The 20,914-nt window shown below is 33.4% G+C and overlaps 1 protein-coding gene across 2 annotated transcripts in view; it reads left to right on the plus strand.

Annotated features, from left to right (window-relative positions):
* LOC126778515 (uncharacterized) overlaps positions 1-20,914 on the plus strand; it is a 35,536-nt gene continuing 14,622 nt past the window's right edge. The window contains exon 1 of one of the 2 annotated variants that reach the window (XM_050502148.1): positions 1-293. In XM_050502148.1, coding sequence (XP_050358105.1) covers positions 98-293 — 196 coding nt within the window. In that variant the 5' untranslated portion in view covers positions 1-97. Of the gene's footprint in view, positions 294-10,144; positions 10,164-20,914 lie in introns of those variants that run through there. The other variant, XM_050502149.1, reaches the window with a different exon arrangement.

Below are 20,914 nucleotides of genomic sequence, written 5' to 3' on the forward strand. Positions count from 1 at the left end.
CGTACCGCGCTCGCGGTCAACTATACGCACGAAATTCGAAAATTTGATTTATTTATTTTTTAAATTCAAACTTTTATTTTCTTTTAATTTTCTAACAATGGTCCGCACTAAGGTCAGCGATGGGATCAAGAGCGATCAGATCGTCTCCGAAGTTCAGAAGCGACCGTGTCTCTACGACACCAACCACATGAATTACGGGGATCGAGCGGAGAAGATGAGGAGTTGGGAAGAAGTCTGCGAGAACGTAGTTCCCGGCTGGTACACGCTCGGGCTGACGGAGAAGTTTGCGGCCGGTATGTTCAGATTACCTTACCGTTTTGCGGAGACGTCGCTGAAGGCGCGCGCGTGCGGCGCTCAGTTACTCTACAACCGGTCGGATTGCAATTGTCGCGTTCGACTTGCGTGCTCTTTGTTCGGTCGGTCGGATGCTTTCGAAATTTACCCGGTTCGAAATAATGTTTGCGTTAACGTACAAAAGGCACGTGCTATTTGAATTTATTATAAATATTCATAATTACAATTTTCTATTTAATTAATTCAAACTTTATACATTTATAAGAAATACGGAAGGAGACGGTGCGTTCGTGCGGAAATTTTCATTTGCAGACGTATTTCTCACAGCTAGTACGAGTTTCAATAATATACTTTTTTTTATTAACACGCTAATTTAATATTTATATTACATTGTTAGATATATCTAATAAGGTTCGTTATTATATGTCAATGGCGTTGTTAGCCATTAATCTGAAGATAAGAACCACATAATAACAAGTTCGCTATGCCGTATGTATTTATCCTTGCGTTTGTAATAGGGCGTCATCTTGCAGTGATAATGTAATATGATTCTATTTAATTATTTTGCTGTCATCTTAATATTTAGTTTCAAGTAGGTACCTATCTGCAGCGACGTCACCCATGTATGCAGATGATTTAAGTAATTACCAAGTTTATGTAACAAAATATATTGTGTCGTAAAGTACCTAACTTAATTGATATAGTTATTTAATTTTTTTTTTTTTAAACATGGCCGTTAACGACACGTGTGTATGGAAATTTAGCGATAATAATTATCTTTTGAAATGAAAATTATGTTAAGGTAATAATATTTCCGTCCAAAAATACTTAATACAGTAGCTTCGAGTAATTAACGTAGCACTTTAAAGAATAGTTTTTGTTCAAGGACAAAATAAAATCTATTTGCGGATCACGTTGTAGTTAAGATAAGTTTGAATTTTAGAATGTATTCATTAGTATTTATTTTATAATTAATTATTATTCATTTTAATATTATATTTATTTAGGTTTAGGTAAAAGGTAATTTAAAATATTACTGTTTAATTAACAATTATGCAATACCGCAAGTATTCGTACATGCGATACTAAATTAAAAAGTATATTTTATTTTAGTAATTTCAAAAATAAATTGAAGTACTTAAGCACAATTTTGTACCGCAATCGCTACCTTATAAGCAAGTCAATAATAAAATTTTAAACACGAGACTTAATTGAATGAAGAACGTTAGTGTCTGCGTCATTTTCACCGTTTTTAAACTTATCTAAATGTTACTGATTCGATTTTTAAATTTTAAAATGTCAACGATTTCGATTTCCCGGGAAAACATTGCTTCATCATCACAAATACTTATTTTCATATCAATAATCTGCGCTCTGACAAAAACTCGACCAAGTGTAGTTACGTGTCGCGTCAACCGCTTCGTGAACAAAGTTGCCGAGTGCACTATTTACAATGTATACATTACTCGCTCGACTCCTTACATTTCGAGACTTTTATGAAGAAATCGAGCGTTGTACATTGTTAATAATGAATATGCCGCGTTTTGAATTATCGTCGAAGAATGCAGTGGTGGGTACGGTGCGGCGTTCGTGACTCAATCGACGCGAGGGGCCGGCCCATTGCCGTCCGTAGCCTCTCTTATACTTGCTCAACTGTATAATACATTGCAGGTACAATACGAACTGCAGCTAGATATCTCTACAATAAGCGTCAATGGAAGATATAAATTAATTAGCATCTCCTTAAATTATTATTCGCGAACCCGTTTCTCTGTCTTGTTACAAAGCAATATGGATGCCGTTGAAATTGATAATCATTTGTTTTTATGAACTATATTAATGTCCATAGATTTTATTATAATATATATATTTTTTGTTTCTTGCGAAAATATGTTCACTTTAAAATATAGATAGATTTAACGTTTGGAATTTTAATTTATTTAAGATAGGTAAATCACTATTTTATTTTGTAAAAATATATGATTCAAACCGAGGTGCGGTCCGTCATTAATATTATAAATAAAGTTAATGAAACGGCTGCTATTACTACACGCTATTACTTCCACAAAATGGCCGCAAGTCCGCAACTCGCTTTACTTATCTAATAAGCACGGATATTTGACATTTGATATTAATTTAAATTTCGAGTTTTCGATATATATTTTTTCATTATTGTTATTACCAGTATGTGGTTATCAAAGGTCGCATTAAAGTCTTATTTTAAAGTACCAAATATATTTTCTTATAGAAAAAAACATATATTACGATAACTTATGTTTTTCCTTAGTTAAGTAACGTACGTGCTTAAATTACTGAAGTCGTTATTAAAAATAGCAAATTAAATAAATCGATGTTGTTTTGTTGAAATTTAGTTTAATGTGTTTACTTACTACTTAATTATTTAAGTTTAATCATTATTATGACTAATTATCGAAGCACAAACAGCTTTTACTAAATTCGAATTCACGCTCGACATAACTATTTATATGGTACGTTAGAATACGTTATTTTTTATTTACATAGACAAATATATAAAATTCAGTTTATCCATTTTAACAAACAACGTTTTAGTATATGTATGTACTTAATTATGTATGTGGTATTACAATATTATCTCGTATGCTTTAATATTGTACACCAATTATAACTTAATGAAATCAAATGGTCGAGATGGCCCAGTGGTAAGAACGCGTGAATCTTAACCGATGAACGTGGGTTCAAACCCGGGCAAGCACCTCTGAATTTACATGTGCTTAATTTCTGTTTATAATTCATCTCGTGCTTTCCGGTGAAGGAAAACATCGTGAGGAAACCTGCATGTGTCTAATTTCATCGAAATTCTGCCACATGTGTATTCCACCAACCCGCATTGGAGCAGTGTGGTGGAATAAGCTCCAAACCTTCTCCTCAAATAGGGAGAGGAGGCCTTAGCCCAGCAGTGGGACATTTACAGGCTGTTACTGTACTGTTACTGAAATCATATAGCGTAAAAAAAAAATATCGTTATGGTAATTTCTGCCACAATTTCAAATTTCGAATCATTTCTTTTGATGTTTTTTTTTTCGTTAAAATATTCTCATGCCGCCATTTTTTTAACGAAGTTTTGTTTTTTATATTCCGCACCTATTTGATACTGAGTCATATAACAGTCACGAGTACGACGTGCGGAGGTACGCGTAGCTCGACGCACACATAAACACATCTTATTTGTATGAGCGGTGTTTATATGCATAATACTTTGAGTAACAATTAATAGGTAAACTAGTAATATAACTATTTGAATTTTAGAAATAACTATGGACTTTTTTAACGTCGGTTTTTGGTGCAACGTTTATATGTAACGTTTGGGTGAAACTTTTTTTTTTTATGTACGTCACTTCATGCTGTTGTGGCATGTGTGTTTTAATCTATACTCATAGCTACATAAAATTCTAGCTGCCCCGTGTCAGCCCGGACTTTGTAACGGGTAACGATAGAATTCATTCAATGTATCTACTTTATTTTTTATTTTAATTGTAACTTTGAAATTTCATATAATGAGAAATATTTTTTTCGATAGGATTTGCCTAAAACCGTTCTTAGTGAGCGTTTACATCGTGAAAGGAACGATGTTAAATTTGAAATCAAACGTAAACTATAATTTCGGAGGTCACGTGATGAGTCAGTCAGTACCACTTACTAAACGCATCATATAAAATTAGTAAGAAACAATATTTTTTAAATGTATGCTGTGCTCCGGGCACAGTCTTCTACGATTTTTTCAAAACGAGAGAGAAATGATCATCTTCCAAGGTGTGCTTATAACTCCATTGGGATGTTTATTTGTCTGGAGGTGACGTCGTTGTATGTATTTTAGATAAGAGGAAAAATGTATTTTGGATAGGATTTGAGTAAAATCCGTTATTAGTGAGCGTCTACTTCGGGAAAGGAGTAACTGTGACAAATTGTAAGTCAATCAGGCGGATCCGCAATAGGCGTCGCCGGGACTAGGAGGGTTCTCAGTACCCTGGTAATCCCCCTAGAGAATGGAATATGCAGTCCGCCCGTCAGAGCGTCGCGATAACATGCGCAAGCGATCCCGTGGCGCTCCTCGTTAAGACGGAAAGGTTACCGCTGGTTTTTTAGTGGGTATTCCGATGTTTGGGGCGCACTCAGCACCTCGGACATCGGTGAGCCCTACATACCCCCTCCCCCACTGTTCCCGCGGAGGAAACGCGTAATGCGTTTTTCCAGTGAAAAAAAAGTCAATCAGGCGGATAGTTTAGGTGATCTGGTGATGAGTACTATTTCGCTTATATATATACAATAAAGACTAAATATCCCACTGCTAGGCAAAGGCTTCGTGTACTCTCTGGGTTGAAGATGAAACCGCCACTCTGCTCCAATGCGGATTAATGGATACACACGTGATAGAATTTCATATGACATTATACAGGTTTCTTAACGATGTTTTTTATTCTTTATCTCAAATTATTTCATTTTTAATTCGTATAATGTGGTATAGAGTATAAATATAAATTGGAATAAGTGTAGCATTTTAACGGTATTTCGTTTTCTGATGCAATTGTCACTTTAGTATTGAAATCCGTTACACTCCAATTATTTTAGCTTTGATTTCGAAATAGGATAGTTTTTCTTTTTTTTTTTTTTTAATTAATACCATTCGAGGATGTAACAGTAAATGTAATTCCAAACGAAAAGACATTAGTAGGGACAAAAATGGTCCTCGCAAAAGGTGCTATAGTTACAATTTTGAAATTTGTCGATAAGGTTTGTTGACACTCGCGACGCCATCTGAACTAGATGTACTTGGTATTGTTGGTTTCCGGTTTGAAAGGTGAGTGAGCCCGTGTAATCACAGGCACAACGGACATAACATCTTAGTTCCCAAGGTTGGGGTTGGCGATGTAAGCGATGGTTTACATTTCTTACAATGCCAATGTCTATGGGCGTTGGTGACCACTTACCATCAGGTGGCCCATATGCTCGCCCGCCTACCTATTCTATAAAAAAAAGACTCACGGCGTAAAATAAATCTATACATATTTAATAATTTAAGTTGTTTTTTTTTTTACAGTAGTTTTGCCAGGATAAACCAAGGATTGTAAGTTCCACGCTTCCAATCCGGGGTCTCGCCAATAAAACAGCCATTGGCAGCATTTGCACACAATTATTGTAATAATTTAAACCGAATTTAATGAGAAAAAAATGTAATAATTGAAAAAAAAATATTCTTATTCAGTGCTCACATTTTAAAACAATGGCAGAGGCCTCCTTTTGAGTAAAAACCTGTGTCATGAGATCTCGTTCATCCTAATAACATGCTCGTAAAAATAAAATATTTATTAAATCATATTCGGCATAGAGCGGATAAGGCCCAGTGGTTAGAACGCGTGAATCTTGACGTCGTGGGTTCAAACCCGGGCATGCGCCACTGAATTTTCATGTGCTTAATTTGTATTTATAATTGATTTCGTGCGTAATGGTGAAGGAAAACATCGCGAGCAAACCTGCATGTGTTTAATTTCACTGAAATTCTGCCACATGTGCACTCCACCAATCCATTGGAGAAACATGGTCGAATAAGCTCCAAACCTTCTCCTCGAAAAGAAGAGGAGGCCTTAGCCCGGCAGTGCGTTACGGGCTGTTAGTTTACTTTTTTATATTCTAGCATGCAAAGTGGAAGTGTGCGTACATTTACGTGTGTGTGTCATACGAATATATTATTTACTAATCACCTCAAGCTTTCTTTTTCATATGGTACATTTAGACGAAGTATTAACGTACGGTAAAAAAATCCACGATTCGAAATATGCCGCTGAATAAACCTCAACCTATTGGAAATTATATTTATACAGTGGCTATCAATTCTGCACCAGTTCTGTTCGCCCAGTGGTCGAAATTGTACTGATTTGTTTTTTGTCTTCCCCTATATGCATGTAGGTACATAAGATAACATGTCTGACTACAATGTAGGGAATTAATAATAACCGAATCTCGTGGATAATTAAATAAACCGTATATAGATTTATACGAAATCAAACAAAATATAAATACAATAATTTCTACACGTTGTTTCCTTAAAGAGAATTTCAAAAACGGTACTATATTTCATTTTCATATATATTATGTACAATTATTGTTCAAATTATTTTTTTAATATTGCAAAGTCATAAAAACAATTTATATATTGTAAAATGTATTAACACAAAGGACATTGTTTAGCTAGGACAAAAGGTTCGATATGAAAACGCGTAGATTTCTCAAGAGTTTCGTCATATGGGATATGACTAATACGAGTAGTTCGTGGTGAGGTATCTTTTTTGATGGTAAACATCTATTGGGGCGCTTTGGGGGTAAGGCCGACTCGTACTCGTATCGTGACCTCAAACGGTTAGACTCTAATGACGTCATACGCCCTCACCGTCACCGCTCTCTACCTATTAAATGTACATATATGGAAAAATATATTCATTTATGTTTTTATTTATTTTGTTCCATATTTATTTATTGTTTACATTTCTCGATTGATCCTTTCAATATTTTCGATGTGTCAAATGTACCGGGCGCCCCGCGATTGCGACATATTGTTTATTCACATGGGGCTTACCGGATGGATAATACAGCCATATGGGTAGTGGTCACCTCTACCCATAGATTCAGTGTCAATGTTTGAAGAATTGTTAAGTAAGAATAACATACATCGCCTACTATGCTACCTAATATCGTGTGTCCCTTGGACTTTACACTGGCTCACTCACCTTTCAAACTTTTAACATAGAAAAATAATATATGTGTTGGTGACATTTAAGGTGATCGAATATTATATAAAACCAGTTAATAAAAATATGTGCGCGTCGGAATCGCGTGGATTTTTCGTATCAGTATCATGCTTCTATCTGTATTTCTATCTCTGGGGTTTTTAACTCAGTGATAGAAAATTAAAATAAATACAACCGGGTTATGTGCGATTTTTACTCTCTAAAACCATTGTGATGGCCGTATTCGACATGGATCGAGGAGACTGCAGGAACGTGACGATATAACTTATCTTCGGTCGTTCTCGTGCTATGCTGCCCTTGTGGCTCTTGAAGGACTTGGCAATCCATAGGGTGAGATGGCATGCGACTACAGCTACATGGATCGAAGAGACTGCAGGAACGTGACGATATAACTTATCTTCGGTCGTTCTCGTGCTATGCTGCCCTTGTAGCTCTTGAAGGACTTGGCAATCCTTAGGGTAAGATAGCACGTGACCACAGCTACATGGATGGAGGAGACTGCAGGAACGTGACGATATAACTTATCTTCGGTCGTTCTCGTGCTATGCTGCCCCTGTGGCTCTTGAAGGACTTGGCAATCCATAGGGTGAGATGGCATGCGACTACAGCTACATGGATCGAAGAGACTGCAGGAACGTGACAATATAACTTATCTTCGGTCGTTCTCGTGCTATGCTGCCCCTGTGGCTCTTGAAGGGCTTGGCAATCCATAGGGTGAGATGGCATGCGACCACAGCTATCCTCTGACCATTACTATATCTATACTTACGTCTACTTTTATTACATAATACATTACATTGATAAGAATTTCGGACAAGACACTTTTCTTCATTTTTTAATTTAAATATTGTGCATAGGCTGTGATTAGGTATCCGTGGGTGGTAGCAGTGTCCAATAATGTGAACATAGGAAGCAAATTTTGGACTTTAAAAGTAGCTTATTTGTCAATATATGTTTTTTTTTTTTTAATTTTGTTAAGATGATCTGCGTATTAATCGTTGTATTCGTTATTTTTGCGTTTATTGATATTAAAAAAGGTATCGTTTTTTATAGACAATTAAGAATATAATATTCTATATTCAAATGGCAGGTGGGTTTTAATGACCAGTCATACAAAAGTAAACAATTTTTTCCTTATTGGAAAACATATATGCAATGTTAAATGTTGCTTTTTTATCTGATATATTGTCTCGGATCTAGTAAACACGGTCGTTGAGAGTGTTTTAAGTATTTTTTTTTTATTTTATCTTATAAACTTTTGTTCTGGTTTCATTGGCTCCATTTGGAACAGGCAATAGTCTGTGCCCAGCCTAGTCGTTCCTTCTAACATTTTGTATATCGGGATGAATTTTATCTTATATGTTGTATAAGAAGGAAGTTGATTTCATTAAAAAATAATCGTGTAGTTTCCATATGATGCAACATACAAATGTTACTTTTTCCTCGGGTAAAATATATATGTTTATTTATGTGGCAAATGGGCTGTCTGATGGTAAGTGATGACAGTGGTGACCACCACTGTCATCCATGATAGTAAGTGGTCACCAAACCTATAGACAATGGCATTGTAATTAATGTTAACCATCGCTTACACCGCCAATGCGCCACCAACCTTGGGAAATAAAATGTTATGTCCCTTGTGCATGTGATTACACTGTCTCACACATCCTTCAAACCGGAACACGACAATACCAAGTACTGCTGTTTTGCGATAGCAAAATAATACGACAATTTTTTGTAAGGTACATTAATTTTTTGTGCTTTTTTATGTATTTTTCTTTTCATAAATAAGTGGAACGAGACACTTCAGTCATGCCGTAATGCATACAAATTAAACTTTAAATTAAAATAAAAACAAGTTTTTAAATCAAATCAGTTAAAATCTTTATAAAATATTTCATCACCTCAGAAATAAATGTCGTTTTACCTTCAGATATGTTTGTATTATATTTTAGATATAATTATATGAGGTGTAATAAAAAAATAAATTATTTACAAATACTTTTCATAAATAATTAAATAAGTTAAGTTTGAAGAAGAAGAATTTAAATTGAATTGTCCTTTCTGCTGGGCCACCACTCCTTTTGGTTGACAATTGAAGCTTATTCCACGCACATTTTTTCCTTCATCGCCGAGCGCGAGATTAATTATAAGCATATGAAAATTAATTGGTGTTTGCCCGGGCTTGAACGCGCAATCGTCGGTTATGCTTTAGGTAGTATAACCACTGGGCCGTCTCGGATATGTAAGTTGTCAAAAATTAACAACCTGCATAATAAAAACTTACTAACGATATAAGAACTAATTATATTATTGCCAAAGGACAAACTATAAAAAAAAACATTTAAAATAAAATCAACAAAATTAATGAGAATAACAAAACTGTTTTCAAAACAAAATTATTAAAAGCTTATTTATTAGACGATGCGATTCGCTATCTATTTATAACTTATAAAATTTATTCGATCATCTGGCGAGCGCAGAGAAACCTCATTCGACGAGTTCGCGTCGCCGAGACCGTTCCGTTCTGTGCAACCGGAGCGTCAGTCTCCGTAGTCCATAATTTGCAATGCTTTTCCGCTGCGATAATCGAAACGTGTTTAAATTTTTTAAATAATTATCTGTGCTCAATTTTTAATCTGTGTTGTGTTGGCGGGTTTATATATTAGATTAAATTTAATTGCCCGTTTAATGTGCCGTAGCTTAGATTTGTTATAATAAATGAATTTTTAAGGTTTATTTTCGCTCGGTGACTTTAAATATTAAATTGTAGTCTCTAGTTGAATGTTTGTTTGCTAGGTCGCGTTGTTTTAATGGTACATACATTAAGTATACCTTATTTATTTGGAAGTTTTCGTCTTATTTGTGTGGCTTTGTTTTAATAACTAACGATATAGTAATTACCATACAGATAAATAATATTGATAAGTTAATTACATTTAATATTCGTGTCGTGTTGGTTATTTATTTTTCGTATAATTAATACAAATGTTTGTTTCGAACAATGAAAGTGTTCTAATTCAAAAGTGCATTTAACGTCTTCGTGAAGAGTTTAAATAAGCAGCAGGATAAATAATACAATAATGGGTAGGTATTCATTTGAATTATTAATATAATTATTTATTGGTGGTTTTAAAATGTGACGTAATTTTTTTGGAATTTGTATCATTGTTGTTGTTATATATGTATTCGAATTGTTTTCTGACCTTTGATTATTTATTTATTTGCCTAGATTAAGCGATGCGACTCATTAGCAATAATTAAAAGCTACTTTTAAAATTCTTAAAATATAAGTGTACCGTAAAAATATTTTTTTACGAGTTTAAATATATATGCATTGAATATTAATTCGTTGTGTTAATTGCGAATTAAATAGTTAAACGAGGCACAATTTAATTATTGTGAAAATAACGATTAGTAAATTGAATAACTAATTTTGATACGTTGGCTGGTGAACCTGGCTCACGGGTGCAGTGGCATTTGTTGGTGTTACTTGATCGTCGCGTAGATGTACTCGACCAAAGAGAAGCTACACTAAGTAACTTGCAAGAGACTGTAAGCCAATCGTTGGCACTTGGCTGATAAATATTCGAAGTATACCCTGACTTTCTATGTAATTAATAAGATCAAAGATTCTGACGTCACCGCTTATAAGTAATAGTTTGTTTAAAAGAAATCAACCTTGATATTTCTCTGTAATTGTTTCTATAAACGTTTCGCAATTTTTTTCTTTTATTACACAATTTTAATAAGGAAATACTGGTTTCTACACTCGAGTGTCGATCGAGATACGATAAATATAATTAAATAACAAAAAAAATCTTACATTTTAAAGTTAAAAATGAACGCATTTTAATTAAAAGTATAATGCTATCTATTTTTTTTATTATTATTAAAAAGCATATTGTATATAATAAAATGTTATAATGGAAAGCAAGAATTATATTTATTTTTATATTAATACATTAATTATATTCATGTTTGTACAATTCTAATTACAATAGTTATTTTTCTTACAAATATAAGTAGGTAAATAATATGACCTTAGCTGAGATATTGACGCCATTTTGTCCTTGTAATGTAATACAATAACCGAAAATGCTTTGTCAGTTTTTACTTTATTTCGAACAAAAATATTGAAATATATTATTACCAAACCGTGCCGACTTACGGACAACTGAAGTGCCTTTAACATTTGAATTTAGTCGATAACTTAAGTTCCAAATTTTTTATGATGAAAAATTTTGGATAGGGTTTCCGGAAAGTTCTTAGCGAGCATCTTAGATATTGCGATAGGAATTATGCTTAATTTAAAGTCTTATAGTTTCGGAGATCTTTTGATGAGTCAGTCAGTCAGTCAGTCAGCCAGTGGTATGTTGTAGATAAGCGTACCGGCAAATTGACCACCTGATGTTAACGGGTCACCACCACCCATAGACATTTGCTATGAAAGAAATATTACCAATACATAAATCGCTAATGCGTCACCAACCTTGGAAACGACGCTGTTATGTCCATTGTGCCAATAGTTCACACTGGCTCACTCACCCTTAAAACCGTTTCAAACCGATACGCAAAAATACTAAGCATTGCTTTTTAGCTGTGGGATATCTGAGGATTGGGTGGTACCCACACAGACAGGCCTGCACAAGCCCTATCACCTAGTAAATTACAGTGATTAATTATAGAGCAAACATTCATGCTTATAGATAGCAATATATTATATTGTTATATATATAATATAATTTCATGTAGATACATACATAGATATACAAAATTATGTTTTAATTTCATTATTTTGTTTCCAGACCATTATTGATTCAATTATTATTTAAGCATTGTATTTTTTTTTTGTATTTTCATATGCAATCAAGATGTTTGTCCTAGTCGCTAAAATTATCTGACTTGAACGAAGGTCGAAATAGCTTCCACAAATGTTGACAGTAGTTTGTTTAACTCGGCCCTTGGCAAAGATCACATTATTACATAGATTAACAGGAATTCATTCATAGAAAATATCAAAATACATATCGAAGACGTATTTGACTGTCACGAGATCAAAGTTTACGAAGGATAGACGATAGAAATCGCTTCAACTCGAATTTGTCGAAACCGGTGCATTTGTCGAAACGCATTATTTATGAACTTTCCAAAATTCGCTAGATGATAGATTAATGTAAAACTAGCTACCCGTTCCGACTTCGCACGGGCAGAATAAGGGTCGTTTATATTACATATAATTATTAGATATTACATATAAATGTTTATATTACTTTACGCGACTCTCGTCAGTAAAGCTCCCATCGTCAATCAGCATGATGTTTTCCGACATCTTCACCGTTTATCGTCGTATTTCAGGCAATTTTCACAAAATCTTCATAAATTATACACCAAAAACTTTCTCATGAATCACTGTCCATTGGTGAAACCGTATGAGAATCCGTTCGGTAGTTTTTGAGTTTTTCGCGTTCAGATAGACAAACAGTCACAAGCATTGTTTCAAGGAATTTATAAAGTTCAAACAGAATTAACTCCTATCAAGGTAACCTTGACGAAATGAATGAAATGCGTAATAATATAAAATAATTAATTAATAAACCTCTACACGTACAAATGTTGTTTAAGGGATGTTTAGTTGAAAAATGCTTTCTTCTTCTCTCCAATGTCAAAACAATGATGACAGAATGAGAGAAAGTATTGTTCTTAATGCCGAATGATGATGATTATGATCGATTTCGACTCATGCGAGGAAATCCATCTACACTGGACACATAAAAGTTCACAAGTGTGTGCTCAAACACAAGTACATTCTCTACTTCGAAACTTCGAGGTGCTACAATTTCTCCACAGAAAAACCCGATAACTTTTTATAGAACCTCAGGATCGCAGGCAGATAAGCTGGTCTCTAGACCACTGAGTCTTAAGTTAAACACGTTTACATTGTTTACATTGATATCAAAACATAACGGATATTATCTTCTGTTATGTATTTGAAACAAAAACAAAGAAAATGTTTTATTAATTTCATATTGTACATACTCCACCTCCATTTATTTACCAGACCGTCTACACGTCTGGCCGTATGTCTGCATGTGACGTAAATATATACCCGCAAACTATGTAATAGTTGCTTTATAGGAATTTTACTTCATTCTATCGCAAATAACAACGCTTTAACGGCGAAAAAAGCCGAGATGGCCCTGTGGTAAGAACGCGTGAATCTTAACCGATGATCGTGGGTTCAAACCCGGGCAAGCACCACTGAATTTTCATGTGCTTAATTTGTGATTATAATTCATCTCGTGCTTTACGGTGAAGGAAAACATCGTGAGGAAACCTGCATGTGTCTAATTTCACTGAAATTCTGCCACATGTGAATTCTACCAACCCGCATTGGAGCAGCGTGGTGGAATAAGCTCCAAACCTTCTCCTCAAAAAGAGGAGAGGAGGCCTTTAGCCCAGCAGTGGGACATTCACAGGCTGTTACGGAACGCTTTATATTTCATGGTATATGTTTACTAAAAATGTTTTTAAATCATTAATATAATCATCACATATTCACTTATATAAAATTAAATATATATATTCCGTATGTAATTAAAATTACAATATACTTTATTCAAGTAGGCGTTTTTAAAAGTTCCTTTGATTCGGTCTGAAGGATTATATTTTATAAAAATCAGATTACTATAACTGATCATATGCCATTTTTTTTACTTTAAACCAAATGACGTTTTTTACAAAAATCCTTCAATTGTTACGTTTTTTTTAAATATTATTTATATATTGTTTTAATTTTACATTAATATATTAAATGTAAAGCTGCCTCCGGTTCGAAATGTCGATTCTTCCGTGAAGAACCGGCTTGTCGCCCAGTAGTTGCAATGTATATTATACCTTTTCCCTCTATCGTAAGCATCGTTACTTTACAAATGTTATAAATGCCAGGGAATTTTTTTTTTGTTGACTCCGTCATCACAACTCGACTGATGAAATTATGAAATTTCAGAGGTACAAGCTGACCTAACTCAACCCCCCCCACACTACCTCACAGGCGAAGCTTATGTATATATATATAGTATTAAATAATATAATAATGATGATAAGTAAAATGTAGCAAGTAATGTGTTATGTTATGTTGTTCAATTAGTGTTCTATTAATTAGACCGTTTCCTAGTATTGCATGGAAAACGTCGATTCTCTAGGTTTTGCGAGAATTCCTACATGCGAAGCATATTTAGGTGTACTTTAAAGGTTAAAAGCCTTTCGATTCCCTGTGAGACTATATCACTTACACGTTACAAGTTTTAAATAATAGGAAATAGCAATATTACATTGTTATTGCTTTGGTGTAATTAGATTTATTAGCGGTAATTGTATGCGTTTGTCTTCCCATGTTTCGGTGTCTTATATGATTCGGTATTTTAGCTCAAAGTGTCAAAGTGTAGTCTAGTTAACTCTTTTTTTTTATGTTATAAAAACACACCTGATGGTAAGTAGTCACCACCAGTAGACTGCCTATAGTCCACAATGTTTTGTTCCTTTTGCAAGTTACACTTGTTCACTCACCCTTAAACCGGTACGCAATACTAAGTATTAATGTCTAGCTGTAGAATATCTGATTAGTGGATGGTACCTACCCAGACGTGCTTGCTCAAAGCCCTAAAACCTAGTACGATTATATTATATTGTTCGATATAGAAGCGTACCACTTGCTTATTGATTATCAAAAATCTATTACCATTTCGGAAATAAACATCTGGATATAAGAAGAACCGGCGAAAGAAACTGCGGAGTTTGTACTTTATCTTAAATAAAATTACTTCTCAGTAAAACAAGGCCAAGTTCTAGTTATACGTTAATATTTAAAATGTATTAAAAATATATATTAATCGGTAATTGATCGAATAGTTGCAAAACCAGATTTATACCTACATAATGTTATTCCAGTTTCCGTAGTTTATATGCTCGATTTATTTAAATATTATATATATTTTTTGCTGGTTATATTGCTGGCATACGACTAAATACTCATCCAATGGTCACCTTTGGCCATACACATTGTGCATTTGGCATTGCACGAAATCAACTACTATTCTTAACGTGAAATTTAAGATACCACCCCTCGTGCTGGACCACAGCGATATTTGGTGGCAGATGGATGAGTGGGTGGTACACACCTTGTTAGACTTCTACAATAATACATACACATCTAATTATGAAAACTACTCCTCGATAGATCAATAAACACCATACCAAAAATGACTTTATTTACTTTTTTTATAATTAACGTTTTAATGGAATTGGAGCTAAGAAAATATGTTTATATGAATAATTCAATAATAAGCGGTATATTATACCGACAGGATAATAAATATAAAATTAGATAAATCGATTCATACTACATATTTGGTAGCGGAAACATAATTATTTTCAACTATGCAAAACTCGAAAGAGTTCTACGTGAACATCAGTAGGAAAATTTGTTATCTATTTTTACAAGCAGCGAACTAATGAATAAGGGTTTTAGTTCCCAAGGTTGGTGGCGATTTGGCAATGTTTGCGGTTAATATTTCTTATAGCGCCGGTGTCCGGTGGTACCACTTACCATCAGGTGGCCCATTTGCAAGCTTACCATGATATAAAACGAAATCATAATTACCTTTGTGGGACAGTTCGTAACAACGGATGCTAATTATTATGTGATTTTTCCAAAAACAACCACATTTCTGAGTCAAATAACCGGTATTGTGCGGTCTAAATGATAATCGATAGCACCTTAGCCTAATTCGTCAGGGGCCTTGGTGTTGTGGGCAGTTCGCCATCATTCTATGGTAAGTAGACGATACATCTATGTCAAACCTGGCTTATGTCTTCGGAAAGTTGGGGTAAAAAATGTAAATTAAATATATACTTTGTGATTTGCATCCCGAGCAAATATTCAATGTTTGCTTAATGATAATATTATAGTGGCACTACAGTGTACACTAGGAAGAGGGTGAATACAACAACGTGTAGAACAATTCAATAATATTTGCTTCATTTGCACTTGCATTTGTTTTTTTTTTGTCCAACTTAGTTTATCGTACCATGATCAAATATTTTCAACCACCTTTACGTAACTTTTGCGTAAGTACGTTATGTCATAATATGATATATCGTTCATCGGCTTCCGACGATTTTTGTAAGGGTAGATAAAGGTGGCGTTGGACTAAAACTTGACCATGTTGCCGGCTGGGTCAGTGAATATTATGTGGTCAGCAACACTGCTTTTTCATGATTCTGTACTGACGAATTAATACTTCTAACAATTTTTGCTAGATGTAAGTTAACCGAGATTAAAATCTCCTTAGCTGAATAACATAACTCAATCAGCGAGATTCAATGTAAGAGTGTATATATCTTGCATTGTTTATTTATCATTTACTGATGGTAGATCTTTGTGCAAGCTCGTCTGGGTAGGTACCACCCACTCATCAGATATTCTACCGCAAAACAGCAGTACTTGGTATTGTTGTGTTCCGGTTTGAAGGGTGAGTGAGCCAGTGTAATTACAAGCACAAGGGACATAACATCTTAGTTCCCAAGGTTGGTGGCACATTGGTGATGTAAGCGATGGTTAAAATTGCTTACAATGCCAATGTTTACGGGCGTTGGTGACCACTTATCATCAGGTGGCCCATATGCTCGTCCGCCTTCCTAATCTATAAAAATAAAATAAAATAAACAGTTTCTCCTCCAGACTCGTTTCGCTGTTGGTACAGCAATATCCAATTTCGCTTAGAGCTTTGTTTCCGATACACTCACGACCCACATGTGTATGTGAACCGGTGAATTGTTCGACCATGCACGTGTTGTTTTTAAGGTTGCTAGATTCTGCTGTTTTTTTTTAACTGCACTAATAAACTAAGACATCTTTAACAATGTAATGCCTTACTGAAGAAATTACTGATTCAATATACATTAAATTTATACGAGATGTTGTATAGCGGGTTTCGCTGATGATTTTTGGTATACAAGTCAATGCGCTTCGCAGTCTCATTCGCTTTAAATTTAGACTATTGCCATGATAAGCGTGATTTTCATATTTTTTATCGATTAGTACCTGAATTTCACCCGAGTCTATTGAGTTTTTTTTTTTTTGTACAAAAGTGCGTTTTTCAAGAAAATAAATTTAAAAACTAAAACCTTATCTGTTCATTAATGTGTATTAGTGTAAAATATTATATAATTTTACGTTCCATATAATATTGTATTATTTATCTTAATTATTCCACATAATATTTTATTGTTTTTCTTAATTATGTGATTTAAATGTCGTTAGTCGTTAGTTAAATTTGCTTGAAATTTTTGGAATATATCATGCTAATTCAATTTTGGTAATGTCGACTAATAATCATCTTAATGATGTCATATAGATATTGAAATCAATGGCCTAAGAACTAATTACTATAATTTATTAATTGATATATAATATGTGTATTTTATATTAACATTTGTTTATTGGTTTTGTTTCAATTCAATATTAATATTATTTTATTCATACCACTACCTACCCCATATCCTATCTGTAATTACTTACACTCGGTTACCTGGAAGAGATCGCTGTGTAGGGATAAGGTCGCCATAATTGTACATTTATTTAGGCAATATACATGTTTTGTATTTTTCTCTTTGTGGTGTGATGTACAATAAAGTATAAAGTAAAGTACTTTCTCATCAAATCTCCAATAATTCCATATATAAGAAAACTTTTGTTTTCTGAATTTGTCACGTGATTTTAATCCTAATCAAAGCGAATATTTTTTCTTTTAATTACGCAAGTCATTTTAAAACTATTATGATATATTATTAATAAACCGCGTGAGAATTATTCTCACTAATATTATTAATATGAGTAATGATAATACCAAGTGAGATTTAAACCACTAAACCGATCCTCATAAAATTTTGCATACATGTTATCATATGTACAGAAAAGTAACGTATATACTACTTGTAAATTATATATTCAAAAAAAAGTAACACCGTTTTAAAAAATTATAAGTACGTACATTTATTTATGCCATATATAGTATAAATTTAACTCGCCCGCCTTTTTTTTAAATATTATATTTTGTTTATGCGAAAACTGTCTGAAATAAATACATAAATATCTGTTGACAGGCGACGAATTTTGGTCTATGGTTGGAAAATGCATGTTACAAATACATTAATCGAATCAAAACCATGCGCCCATGAATAGTGTATCGATTTTGAACTCGCTTTTGCGCCCTTCGTCTGTTATTGATCACCATAGACTTATAATTTATTCTATGGAAAAGTGTGCACATATTTTTTACGTTAATTTACTCCAATCTATTTTTAAAAAAAGAACCTCGATGGTTAAGTTGTTCTTGATCTCAATCGAAAATCGCTTGTTCGCTATACCACTAAGATTTATTTTTCGTACTCGGAAAACTATTTATGACGATTAGAATTCTCCTAAAAGTGGATGAAATAGTGAGGAGGAGTTCGATAAGCTTCAGAACTTCTCAAGAGAAGAGATGTTTGTCCAGCGGTGGGACATTTACACTGCTATTTTACTGTCATATTTAAATTAAGTATCTCGAGAGTACATTATTTCAGTGTGCAAATCATTTACTTCAATCGGAGATTTATCAATGAAAAAAAATTTTTTTTCAAGTATATAGTGTTATTTATATATATATATATAACACTATATATATAATATATATATATAATATATATATAATAAACATATATGCATGCATATGCGTGCATATGCATAGTCGAACATGTATTCGATACTAAACTCAAGTACCAAAATTACCATAATTTCCCTATAATAAATTTTATCTGTACCTGTACAAAATAGAAGATATGACATCATTTTAAAATCAATTTAATTAAAATAATATTTATAATTATTATTTTATATATATTAATAAAAGGTGAGACTTTTTTTAAAGCTTAACTAAACCAACATACATAAAACTTATACTCGATGATACAGCGAGTTTCGGAGGTTTCACTATATAATACTACTATATACAGTAACAGTACAGTAACAGCCTGTTAATGTCCCACTGCTGGGCTAAGGCCTCCTCTCCCTTTTTGAGGAGAAGGTTTGGAGCTTATTCCACCACGCTGCTCCAATGCGGGTTGGTAGAATACACATGTGGCAGAATTTCAATGAAATTAGAGACATGCAGGCTTCCTCACGATGTTTTCCTTCACCGTTAAGCACGAGACGAATTATAAACACAAATTAAGCACATGAAAATTCAGTGGTGCTTGCCCGGGTTTGAACCCACGATCATCGGTTAAGATTCACGCGTTCTTGCCACTAGGCCATCTCGGCTTCTCTTATATACTACTATATACTGGCTGCGTTTTCTTCCGCTTTAGTTTGTTACAATTGTGAATTTCAAGTTCTTATTTATAAAAGATACTTGGTGATTATATGATATAATTTTAAATGTCAAAATCAACGACCACTATATATATAAATATATATATACTAAACACCCGCCAAAATATGTATATGTATATTTTAATTTAATTAAGTATGTAATTAAAATCAATTTTCGAATATTATTCACGGAAAATTGTAGGTAAATGTTGTAATCGTTTTGTAAATTTATGATTATTTAATTCTAAAATAAATGAATTACCTATAAAATATAACTCGTACGATAACGCTGTTGGCTATTTAACCCCAAGCATCGGCTTACACCTATCTGCAATAGCAGTTACATTTCTTTTATCGCATACGTTAATAGATAATATATCGTATTGAAATCTTGTGATTATTGTAAAAAAAAAAATATTATATAATTATGGCTTTTATACTTATTGTAATAATAACTAAAGTTGCACTGACGGTTTTTATTCCACCTGGCTATTATGTAACTATTACTATTGACATTGATAGGGTTATTTGCGAGGAAGGGTATGTTAGGCAAACAGAGGGTTGTGTTTTTTAGCTTACATTACTATAGTGTGAGATAAAAAATATCCCGATGAGTTTCTTTCGTCAATTCCTCTCAGATTTTAGGAGTTAATTTCCGAATCGGTGGTACATTTACGGCAGTCAATGAGCAAGTGTAACGCTCTATATTAAATTAAAATAATTGATTTTGAAAAAAATTTTAGTGATACCCGCTTTGTAATAATATATATTTGCCCAATACATATGTATTCTGTAATGTTATGCATGTACGATCAAATATTCATTATTTTCTGAGAAAATGTGATACAAGGAACAAACACAAGCTGATTACTTCTGTTTCTCAACTGCATAGACTCAATAACTCTTTTGTATCGTAACGTATACGGTTTTACAACATGATCCCAGAAAGCGTTGAAAACGCATCCGTTCCGCAATCCGCATCCGCTAAATTAAAAAAAACTTTAAAAATTATATTATTGTGTTAAACATGCGCTTGTGTGCAAATGTTTAATACAATTATGAGTTCATCAGTGATGGGAATGAAACGACCGCCTACTAGATATTTCTTTGTTATATTTATAAACAATCACTAAACATAATAAAAAGCAGTCGAGTTTCTCTTCTTCTTCTTTTCCAAATCGGTGGTAGTTTTTAATTTGACATTAAGTGTATGGTTTTATATTTATTTACTCAATATTATGGAATCCGAATAAATTTTTTTGAACATACGAGCAGTTAGTTGATAGTAACTGGTAACCTATATCCAAATACAAAAATATGAATGGAATAGTAACAATAACCGTTCATCATATAACTGCGGACATAAATATTACGAGTACGTAATATATTCATTCATCAAAACAGCTGTTAAAACTATTCATAA

The sequence above is a fragment of the Nymphalis io genome, chromosome 26, assembly GCF_905147045.1.
Source record: "Nymphalis io chromosome 26, ilAglIoxx1.1, whole genome shotgun sequence".
NCBI classification, from domain to species: Eukaryota; Metazoa; Arthropoda; class Insecta; order Lepidoptera; family Nymphalidae; genus Nymphalis; species Nymphalis io.